This window comes from Octopus bimaculoides, chromosome 15 (assembly GCF_001194135.2).
Source record: "Octopus bimaculoides isolate UCB-OBI-ISO-001 chromosome 15, ASM119413v2, whole genome shotgun sequence".
NCBI classification, from domain to species: Eukaryota; Metazoa; Mollusca; class Cephalopoda; order Octopoda; family Octopodidae; genus Octopus; species Octopus bimaculoides.
In genome coordinates this window covers 44478881-44491414 of record NC_068995.1, presented here as the reverse complement: position 1 = coordinate 44491414, position 12534 = coordinate 44478881, and the positions used below count along the sequence as shown (strand labels likewise).

Below are 12534 nucleotides of genomic sequence, written 5' to 3'. Positions count from 1 at the left end.
AAGCGAACTCCTTACAACAGTCACATTTGTGTGTGTATGTGTGTCCTTGTCTTAACAAGTGTGATAGTTTGTAAATGACTGTTAGTCATACGTCACTGTAATTCCTTTCCAATGTTCTGTGAAAACATGTCCGACCGTGAGGCAATATTACTTTGGTTCATAACAAGTGAAGATTGATGATAGAAAGGACATCTAGCTATGGAAAAATCAGCCTCAATAAATTTCACTCAATCCATGCAAGCATGACAAAGTGAACATTAACTCTTTAACATTCAGATTACTCAGTCAAATGTAATGCTTATTTATTCAGTTGATAGCACTCAGTCATGCATTACTTTGTAGCTTTGAGATTTCAATGACATCATTGTTTATTTTAAGAATAACATTGCAGGGTAAGTGTGAGAGGCCAGATCTGGCCAATTTGAAGATAAAACAGGCAGATTATTTTGGCTGGATATGGCGAGCTTAAATGCTAAAGGGTTAAAATGATGATGACCCTGGCAGAATGAACAGTAAAGTTGACCTCAGAACAAAGCCATAACCAATTACTAATAGTCCAATTAGTACAAGACTAATTAATTAACCCTTTCTACTAAGGGCACAAGGCCAGAAATTTTGGGGGAGGGGACTAGTCAATTACACTGACCCCAGTGTTTCACTGGTACTTATTTATCAACCCTGAAATGATGAAAGGCAAAGTTAACCTTGGCGGAATTTGAACTCAAAATGTAAAGACATACAAAATGCATCTTGCCCAGCATGCTAATGATTCTGCCAGCTCGCTGCCTTAAGAAGACTAATTAATTAACGAAATGACAAAATGTTATGTAACATTTGTATCAAATACATTATTACACAGTACAGACGTCATAATTTGGAAACTGTTGGTTTTGAAAAAATTCCAGGTTGGAGGTGTCTGAACATGGGGAAACGTTACCTTGCTTGGAAACAGGTGAGGGCTGGCGACAGGAAGAGCATCCAGCTGTAGAAAATCTGCCTCAGTGAATTCCCATTTGATCCAATACAAGCATAGAAAAGATGCTAAAATAATGATGATGATGATGACATATTGCTAACAGAAAAAGAAACAAAAACACAGAGAGAGACTTTGTTACAAATAACTTTTTGAATGGCTCTAATTAGATAGTCTTGGGTTCAAGCCCTCTGTGTGACACCTTTGGCAAGTGAGTTCTAGTATATCCTTGGGCTAACCAAAGCCTTGTGAGTGAATTTGGTAAATAAAAACTAAAGAAAGTCCATTGTACATGTTGAAACAGGTGAAAAGTTAAGAAAACCATTGAAGCATGGAGCATTGAATTAGAAAATGCTGTGGTTTATTTATCCCTTTGGCATTAAACTGACCATATCCAGCCCTATCTTATGTCCAAAATGATCAGATTCTAAAAATAAACAATTATATCAGTGAAATCTTAAAACTGAGATAATGTATGATTAAATCAAAACAATGTGAATAAATAAGCATTACATTTGAGAGAATCTGAATGCTAAAAGGCCAAAGGTAAGATGCAGGTAGGCATGGGTGTTTTTGGCTAATTGATTAATGAACAAACTAAGGTATTCAAACTGGGCATTGTCTAGAATATGAGTGTAAGTATTCACATGGATGGTTGGTTGGTCCTTATCTAATTAATTAAAAATCAAAATGTACAGGGCACAACAGAAAAGCCTCTCATATCTTATACAGCCATTAGTGTGGTACTAGTAAAGTTAGGCAGGTCACAAATTTAAAAGGCAAAGAACTCCCCCAAAACAGTAATGTGTAATTGTCATCATCATCACCATTTAACATCTGATTTCCATGTTGGCATGGGTTGGACTGTTTGATAGGAGCTAGCAAGCTGGAGAGCTACACCAGGCTTCAATTGTCTGTATTGGCATAGTTTCTATGGCTGGATGCCCTTCCTAACACCAGCTACTTTACAGAGTGTACTGGGTGCTTTGTACGAGGCACTAGCACCCACAAGTTCACAAGACAAGAACTTCTCAGCTTAGAGAAGGAGTGTAACCCTGAAACAAAAACAGAATAGACCAGTTGAATCCTAATGTGACCACCTTGAAGTTTAATATATTTACAAAGAAAAAATACAAATACAAAAATATGTAAATTGAATAGTTTTTATTAGTTATTGTCACAGATTGAAATAGCTTAGATGATATACTGAGAATTGGTCAAACTACTGAGACTTAGAAAACCGATGATCCAAACACCATACCTCAGTCTGGTACAAAACACACAGGACAGAGAAACATAATGATGTTTATCAAAGGGACTACTGAGTGATAATAATATGAACATGTTACCTTTTCTCCATTGTCCAATTAATTTCTGTGTAAGTACAGATTCTGGAGCTGGGTACAGCAGAGATGGACCAGATCAACTTGGTTGGAATACAATAATTCCCATTCCTCTGCACCTACCACCAATGGTATCATGTAACTTTGCACAATGCTGAAGGTTAACAAAGACACAGAAGCTACAGTTGTTTTTGTGGGTATGTGTGTTTTTATGAGTAGGAAAGATAACATTTATTAAAACTGAGTTATAGCAGTGTTCTGGAATGTTGCAGATGTGTCTGAGAGTTCTACCAGATTTTTCTCAAGGTTGGGGCTTGCAGTTCCTGTGAATTGATTTGAATATTTCTGCTAAAATTTCTCAAAAAAATCACACGTATTGGATCTTATACAGTACTATGTGTGTGTCTGATAATCATCCCTAAACCAGAAGCCAATGAGACCTACAGGTAAGGAATTGAAACCATTAATTTCTCTATGCTGGGCTGAACTGAATAGTAAAATCCTAAGTTATGATAAGTGTATTTATGATATATGATGTATCATAGTCATATCACATAGAATATACAATGAAATGCAGGTATGGCTGTGTAGTTTAGAAGCTTGCTTCCCAACCACATGGTTTTGGGTTCAGTCCCACTGTATGGCACCTTGGACACGTGTCTTCTACTATAGCTCCAGGCCGATAAAAGCCCTCTGAGTGGATTTGGTAGATGGAAACTGAAGGAAGCCCATCTTGTGTGTGTGAGTATCATTGTTTCCCTGTCTTGAAATTACGTGATAGTTGAAAATGAGCCTCATTATCATCATCACACAAGCAATTTTGTTCATTTCCAAACTGTTACGAAAACATGTCTGGCCATAAAGAAATTATCTTACTTGGAAACAAGTAATGGTGGGTGGCAGAAAGAGCATCCAGCTGTAGAAAATCTGTCTCAACAGATTCCATCTAACCCATGCAAGCATAGAAAAGTGGATGTTGAAAAAGATAATACATCATTTCACCAATCCAACTTCGATTCCACTCTACATAACCTAAGATTAATCCAATTGTGAATGAAATTTGGTCAGGGAAACTGTGTGGAATCTTATTGGACTTTTTACCTGTTCCTGGTTGGTGGATGACCCAGTCGGTTACTTGCTTCAACACCATCACATCATGCTTGGTGTTTCAATGGAGGACATTCTGTTGCAGACATTTAGACCAAGACTCCAAACAAAGGATCCACTGTAGCAATCTTATGATTTACGGTTCCTTCCGCTGTATGGAGCCTGACCCTCCTCCTTATTCTGGTTAAACCAAATGAATACACACACACAAACACACTCATACTGTTGTAGGACAGTGAAATATTGATTGCTATCAGTAATTTGATAGTTCCATCTTCTGTTGGATTGTCAAGAGATTAATATCCCAACATGTGTCAGTTGTTGATTGTAGATTACATACTACTGAAGGCGTCCATTTCTGAAAGCACAAAGAGAAAAGATGATGTTTAAATAATTAGTCACACATTCATGTACATATCTGTATTAGAGAATATGTGTGTACATACACATACAGAGTGTACCAAGTCTTTGTGAACACTATATTTTAGTGGGTCATAAATGGGTAGACAATCTAACATCATGTAACAAAATATGCACCAAATTTTAATGTTCTCATTTCTCTCTCAGATACACAAACAAAATCAACATGGCAGATTCCAGCCTGACAAGAAACGATAAGACAGGCTGTACTTGTGGTTCCATCCACCAGCCAAAGTAATTCAGAGTTTATTAGCTTCTTGAACACAGTCAGATTATGTTGAAGGTCAGGAAAGATCTGGAGGCTTTTGGCAGCTCATACCAACTGCAGCCAAGATGCAAGAAACATTCTCCCTGGTTAGGCACAATCAAGATGGGTCAAGTTCCTTCAAGACATCGTCAATGAGAATCTCAGGAAGTTGAAGAGGGCCATTTCCAAGTAGCTCAAGGTAACAGAGCCCACTGTCAGATATGTGATGCATGAGTAGATCGAGTATTAAGTCCTAAATAACAAAAGGGAGAACAGTTTAAGTCCTGCAAGATCAAGAGAATTATGTGATCTGGTCGAAGCGTTTGCTAAACAACATAAGAACAGCTGAAGGCTGCCATTATAGACACAATGGGCAACAGGAATTAGAATCACTATTCTGGCACAGAGTCACATCAAGATTGAGGATGGTTTTACTGAATAACTTTTGTTTTTTAAATACCAAGGGGAAGTGTACTTTTCTTCAGTTTTTTCCCCACCGAATTACTTGGTGTACACACACACACACTCAATAGTGTGAAATGCAGTTAAGCAAAAGAAAATATTCAATACTGATAGGTAGACTGATTATCATAGATATATGCACATGCACATACATTATGCCCTCTCGCCTCTCTGACACTCTCTCTCTTGTAGAACTCACCTACTTGTGCAATTATCTCTTGGTTACACTGTCCTCAATGAGCAGAGATAACATAGTCAAGACTCTCTAGATTTGTGGGACACAAAGCAACTAGTTGTGTTGATGGCATGATAAAATGCATATGGTAAACTCTAAGTGATTGGCAAATGGATTGAGGAATTATACAGAGTCAAGTGGACCCCTTTAGTTTGGCTAAGAGCATAATATAAGTAATGTCTCTAGTGCTGGTGCCATAAAAAAATAAGTATACTCTGTAAAGAGGCAGATATTCAGAAAAGTATCCAGGTATATAGAAACCATGCTAAAAAGGGGATGTGTTGAGATGTGCCACCTAAGAAAGTACTAACATGAAATAAGAACTGGCTTGGACCAAGGACAACCCATCCAGCAGATCTTAGCTTACTTTTCTTGAACCTCAGAGTGACCCACATGAGATTGATATATAATCTCATTATTCAGGCATTGTGATAGGAGAGAGGCACTAATGGCAGCTATTTCTCATAGGTTATGAAATCATGTAGAAACTTCCCCTTTGGCTTGATGTTAATTGGTAGTGAGACACAAGTTGTTCAATGTGGAAGATTTGTAGTCTCCACAGAATTGCTGACATTCAAAGACCTATGCCTTAAGCACAAAACTAAACTAACATTACATATTCAGTAAACCGCATCCATTTCTCTCTCTCGTCTCAACAGATCTTCCACAGCCAATACTCCATGTTCAAGCAGATCATACTCACCCCATTCCTCCACATTGAACGACTCGTGTCTCACTACCATGTAGCATCAAGCTAACAAGGAAGTTTCTACATGATCTCTTAACCTACAGGAAATAGCAGCCATATCTCCCTCAAATCACACCACATTTGGATAATGTAGTTGTACTTGCTCTCTCTCTCTCTCTCCTTCACCTGCAATTACTGCCTATCTCCCATCACAATGCCTGAATGAGGGATTACACCAGAACTCTTCATATCCAATGCATCTCACCGTTTACCTCACTCAGCTGCTTGCCATCACATCTTCTCTCACCCAAATTACTCTTTTACTGGCATTCAACTTTCTATCACTTGCGCACATTCTCTCTCTCTCTCTTACTACTAATCATGTAGTTGCCATTACACACCTCATTATTCCTCTAGCACTATCTCTCCCATTTGTCCCTTCCACTTTAAATCATCTTTTGTAATTGCCTTATTTTTTCTATCCATTCTCTTGGTCATGTTGTCCTGGATAAATGAAGACAAAATTAAGCAGCAAAGACACTTTTGTCTAACAAAGCAACCTCATGTGCTGGTGCCACATTAAAATGCACCCAGTAACTCTGTACAGTGGTTGGTTACAACAGATACCAATGGATAATTTAGAGAAGCCTTTAGTCTTACTGAGGACATGATATCCCTTCTAATGCTGGTGCCACATAAAAATGCACTCAGTACACTCTACAAAATGGTTGATATTAGACAGAGAATCATCCAGAGACTATCATCATCATCATCATTTTAATGTCCACCTTTCCATGCTTGCTTGGGTTAAAATTCGAGACAGATTTTCTATAGTCAGATGCCCTTCTAGCCACTAACCTCAACCTCTTTCCAAGCAAGGAAATCTTTGTTGTTAGACAAGCAGAACATTGGAAATGAATGACTCTGCTTCTATGACAGAGACACATTTACAACTAACACATGATGTCAAGACAAGGAGACATACACATGCAAGCTTTCTTCCAGTTTCCACTCACCAAATCTACTGCAAGGCTTTGATAGACCTAGGACTATAGTAGAAGACACTTCCCCAAATGTGCCATGTAGTGGGATTGAACCCAAAACCATGTGGTTGGGAAACAAGCCTCTTAACCACACAGCCACATCTGCACCTAAACCCTCCCAAAATAAAATGTACAAAACAAGAGGTCATCCCTCGACCACACCTAAAAGGACAACAAGATTGAATAAGAACTTTCACAGATCATGATATCCTGCTGAATCAATGGAAAGTAGATATAAGCTAATAATTATGATGATGGTCATGGGAAGAAGGTCTTTGATCAAAGTTAGCCTAGGTTTACTTCATATAGTCAACCTCTTACAGAGAACACACTTTAAGGTCAAAACAAAATAACTCTAGAAACTTCGATCCATTCCTTACTCTACTAGATCATCATTACAATCACCCCCAACATTAATAACAATGTCAGTGATTTATTCTCTAAAATACACTAATATTTCATACCTACTCCTATACAATACTGCACTCGAGTCAATGATTTTTAATCACTACTTTGATAAGTAAAGTGAAGTGTATGCTTCGCTGAAGAGATCTAACAAGACCAGAACATGTTCAGAGTGGTCTACCACACTTGTCAAAATTCAAATATTGTTTATCATTGAATTAATACTGTCATTTCCTTATGACTTTCTCACAACATGATTATTTCTGATCACTTTTTTGAATAAGTTAACATTTGGTAGAGCTGAGAAGGACATCACACTCATAGAAACCATGCTAAAACAAACAATGGACCCTGGTGCAGCTCTCCAACTTGCCCACTCCAGTCAAACCGTACAATTCATGCCAGCAAGGAAAACGGACATTAAATGATGATAATGATGTTACAATGAGTTCAAATCATGATGAGAACAACTTTGTCTTTCAGTTTCTGAACTTGATTAAAAGAAGTACCAATCCAAGACAGTAGAATGAAGGAACTGTAAGGATGTTGTACCAGATATCTTGTAGTATTTGTTTTGGCTCTGAGTTTCGAGTTCAAATTTCACTTTGGCCTAGATGGGAACATATTTAACTCACCACCTGGTTTCACACCACCATGAGGAAACTTACAAGTTATAAGCACTATGTTGTTACTCATTGCAGTTCCTGGACTAGTTACGTTTAATAAAAAAATAACTTATTTACCTCAGTTTCAACACCATCTCCTTCAAAACAGTCACCTTGCGCAGCGATACATCGGTTCGAGCATTCCTGCCACTTTTGGAATCTGGTCTGGAAAGCATTTTCCTCAAGCAAACCGAAGACCCTCTGCAATTCGCTCTGGATCTTGACAACAGTGTCAAAATGACAACCATTGAGCTGCATTTTTATCTTGGGGAAGAGGTGGAAGTCTGCAGGTGCTAAATCTGGCGAATAGGCTAGGTGTGGAAATGATACCATCTTGGTTTTGGCGAGAAACTCACAGTGAGGAGAGCTCAACGAAAGGGTGTGTTGTCATTGTAAAGAATACAACACTCAATTGACGATCTGGCCTTGGGGGGAAAATTCTTAATGCACTTTGGATGAACGAAAAAAATGACAAGCATGCTCTTGATTGAGCTGCAAGCCCTGTCATGCCTTCTTCGGTTGTGGAGATGAAGGCCTCTTACATTGCAATGACTGCTGCTTCCTCCCAGGGTCACACCCGTAGACCCAACTCTCATCACCGGTGATAATCCTTGGTATGAAGGACGGGTCATCAGCGGCACACTGACAGAGATCTCGATAGACTTTGATGGGATGTCCATGACAAAATCTCAGACTACAGCATACACATGATTGCAAAAACACAAATTTTACAATTTGCAAAGTAAACACAGCAATGGCACTCGGCACACTGCCTCATGAAGGTCACTGCTCGCTCTCACTGAGCATGCAATCGTGTGCTGTCACCTGTTGGTGTGCTACTGAGCTAGTTCAGGAACTTTTTAATACCATCTCGTATGTACAGTTGACTGTTGTGGGCAATAGAAAGGAGTGCTATCAGCAGGATGAAAGTTGCAATGAATATGGCATTGAATTTAGTGTGAAGGTAGGAGTTCACCCGGGTTTGGTTCTTAGGCCCCTTTTATTTACCATAGTTCTCCAAACCATGACAAGGGAGATTAAGATGGGTTGCCTGTGGGAGCTCCTCTATACTGATGACCTTGTTCTTATAGATGAATCTTTCATAGAACTAGAAAAGCACTCAGAGAGCGCAGACCTCCACACAGCAGCTCATTTCCACCCATATACACGCAGGCTGAAAAATCGCCCAATTTCCCAAACCAATGCCAGCAAAAACATAACCTCCTTGGCAGGGGGTAAACCCCCCCCCTTTAAAAACAGGGATCATCCAAAGCAGTTCACAACCACCAACATCATCAGCAGCATTGTCATTGCTTCCAGTTCAACCACATACACCACTATCAATGTTATGACTGTTACAGTCACTTTCACCACCACAATCAGTGTAACCATTACAAGACCACCATCACACAACACCACTGTTCCTGTCGCCATTATAACCACTGATACTATTTTATCCTCCTCCCATACTTATCTCGACCATCATCATCATCAACACTGTCTCTAAACAGCAACGCCACCATAGGTTATGTGGAAACGATGAACGTGCTTTCAAGGGAGATAATCAAAGAACGTAAAATTGTAAAGTAAATATAGCAAATGAAAAATCCTTCAAGAATCCATAAAAACTCCCGGATCACTACCAAATTTTCACCATCTGTCCCTTGTGTCATTACCAACTTTTCCTGCAAGTTTTATCAAATACCATTCACAACTTTTTGGATTATTTTGCACACAGATGGACAAATCAACGCTGATGAAAACATAACCTCCTTCCTTGGCGGAGGTAATTAAAGAAGAAATTTAAGGCGTGGAAGTAAAGCCTGGAATAAATGAGCTTTGTGACCAACAAAAGGCTTCTCCTCACAGTAAAATACAGATTGTATGAAGGTTATACGCTGCAAAGCAGCGAAACATGGGCTGTGACTGCAGAGAACATGCTTCAAAGAAATGAAGCTAGCATGCTCCCCACTGGATGTGCATTTTTAACAAAGTGTGAGTTGAGAGTAAAACCAGGTATGAGAGGCATCAGATGTAGTGAGCAAGAAATGATATGGATGATAACAGCTACATAATGAAGCAATGATTGCAAGTGGTGAAAAATGACCTCCAGGTGTTGAGCCTCACAGAGGAGATGACAAAGGACTGAGACAATTGGGATTTGTTGTGCTTGAGAAAACCCATCCAAGTAAAATTGAGGCCCTAAAGGTATGCCAATGCACCTGTACACAATCTATCCCCAACAACTCATCTTCCTAACACCCGCTTATTCCACCTGCGTTCACCATTCACTGCATGCCCCTCTCCCACTCCCAAAATGTATGTTCCTAACACCCCCTTCCCTCCACCTGTATTCACTCACTGCATACCTCTTCCCCACCATCTCCCACTTTCCTTTCTCTTGCTCACCTTATCCAATCGCTTAAACCACTTCACTTTTATACACCTCCCTGAAACATGAGGGTAGACTCCTACAACAAGACACCTGTTTCTGTCTCTCTATCATACTCATCACCTCGCACAAAGTCACCTCCTCCAATACTAGAACCCCTACTTAGCTAAGGAGTCAAGTCTTGCAAGTTACTTGCTGGCCTCACTGGTACTACAAGAAAATGCACCCAGTACACTCTGTAAAATGGTTAGTTTTAGGAAGGACATCCAGCCATAGAAACTATGCCAAAACAGACAGTAGAGCATTACACAGTCTACTGGCTTGCCAGCTCTCATCAAACTGTCCAATCCATGCCAGCATGGAAGGAGAACATTAAATGATTCACTTAGCATTCAATGCAGGGATTCATTCAGGCAATATGTCTCCTCTTTCGTTATATTACAGAGAAAGACCAAATCTTTGGTGGGACTTCAACAGATTTCTGGTACCCACCGATATATACTACTGGCTACATCAAGCTCATTAAGAACATTGATAATTATAAAAACAAACAAGATCACATTAAATAGAAACAAAATTTTCCCAGTGTTTTTAAGAGAGAATTTGTCATTTTATTGTTATTCTCTAATTTGTATTTCAATATAAAAGAAAAGTAAACAAATATCTCAGTTGGAAAAAAAAAAACGAACAAACAAAAACTATGAAATGGTGAAAGAAAGGAAGAAATCTGTCAATGAGTTTTGGTAAGAATACTGCGAATTAACTTCACCCCCCCTCACCCACCAAAATGAAGAATGTAAAATGAGAATCCACCGTCGGATGGTGCAATGACGATGGCATTGATGCTGCTTACCATTCCATCTGGCAGCAAAGTTGTGCAGAATTTGATGGTTTATTTTGTAAGTTTTACTGAAATGCACCAAATTTCTTTCATCATATTTTTACTGTCTTCTTTCTTGTCCTACTTCTTAGCAAATGTGATTTTCATTGCATTGTTTGGTGTAATCTTGAAGCCTTGAAGTGCATCCTTTGCCGCACCAGCTTGCATTTCATTTTCAAATTCAACAAATGCAATATCATGCCGACCAGGCACCAAACGGACCTCTTTGAAACCAGGAAATCTAAAAGGAGAAAGGAAAAAAAAAATCCATAAAAAAATCACTAGATGACATAGCTACTGGTGTATTTCTGATAGATTTCCTTCAGTAAAATAAATAAATAAATAAATAAAATTCTAAAAAAAAAAAAAAAAGCATGGTTTGGTAAGCCACAAAACACTTGCTAATTTCACATTGATGCCACAGTAGTACCTACTTACAGTAGCACAGACTGAGCTGTCAACAGTTAAGTGTCTTGGTCATTTGTTGTTGGCACTCCGTCGAGGGTTCCAGTTGATCCGATCAACTGGAACAGCCAGCCCGTGAAATTAATGTGCAAGTGGCTGAGCACTTCACAGGCACGTGTACCCTTAACGTAGTTCTTGGGGATATTCAGCGCGACACAGTGTGTAAGAGAAAGTTGTGGTGAAAGAGTACAGCAGGGTTCGCCACCATCCCCTGCCAGAGCCTTGTAGAGCTTTAGGTGTTTTCGCTCAATAAACACTCACAACGCCCAGTCTGGGAATCGAAACCGCGAGTCCGCTGCCCTAACCACTAGGCCATTGCGCTTCCACTTCTTGGTCATACATACAGTGCAATGAGCTACACCACACTGTGGTAACTATTTACAGCTAGGTGGACTCTGGACAGTGCATTTAGCTGTGTCAATCTTGGTCATTGACACAGTATTGTAAAGTATACCATACTGTGGTATTTACTTATAGTAAAGTTCATTGGGTTGATGACATTACAGTCATAAATACAGTACAGTTACACTCCACTGGTACCCGCTAACAGCTAAGTGGACTGGACTGTTGACAGTTAAGTGCCATTTCTACGGAAATAACAGAACATGAACAACTAATCTAGTCGTCCATCTATTATCCAATCCAGTGACCCTCACCTACCTCTTGTCATAGGACACAGAGCTACAACTAAGTGGACTGGATTGTTGACAGTTAAGTGCCATTTCCAGAGCAATAACAGGACATGAACAACTAATTAAATCTAATTGCCTGTCCATTATCCAATCTGGTGATCTCTTGTCATAAATACACAAGTCAAATGCTTCCAATGTGAAACTAAGACTTACTGATTGAACAACATTGACAACATCATTTCTGTGGTTTCCTCAGGAAGGTTGGTTAAGAACAGAATTTGGTTAGGAGGCTGTTCTGGAATGGTATTTGGCGCTGCCATATTTGTAGAATCTGCAATAGAAAATGGGGTGAATTAGTTACTAAACACAGTTACATGGGACTTTAGAGATAAAGACAAATACAGTAACAATAACGGGGGATTCTTGTAGAAACTACTGAAATATTCCATTTACTTCCACCAGACTAAGTTGTGGCTGTTTGGCTTGAACTTGTTGTTGTTGGCACTCCGCCGCTTACGACGTCGAGGGTTCCAGTTGATCTGATCAACAGAACAGCCTGCTCGTGAAATTAACGTGC

At 39.3% G+C, this 12534-nt stretch overlaps 1 protein-coding gene across 3 annotated transcripts in view; it reads right to left on the bottom strand.

The window, feature by feature from the left end:
• Window positions 1-2118: 2118 nt before the first annotated feature.
• LOC106878535 (U1 small nuclear ribonucleoprotein A) overlaps window positions 2119-12534 on the bottom strand; it is a 16885-nt gene continuing 6469 nt past the window's right edge. The window contains exons 6-8 of one of the 3 annotated variants that reach the window (XR_001410510.2): window positions 12171-12288; window positions 10834-11101; window positions 2119-3781 (exon numbers count right to left, since the gene is read on the bottom strand). Coding sequence is in view for 1 of the 3 variants with exons in the window: in XM_014927774.2 (XP_014783260.1) it covers window positions 10942-11101; window positions 12171-12288 (278 nt within the window). In the remaining 2 variants the exon portion in view is untranslated. Of the gene's footprint in view, window positions 3782-3811; window positions 4344-10541; window positions 11102-12170; window positions 12289-12534 lie in introns of those variants that run through there. The other 2 variants (XR_001410511.2, XM_014927774.2) reach the window with 2 other exon arrangements.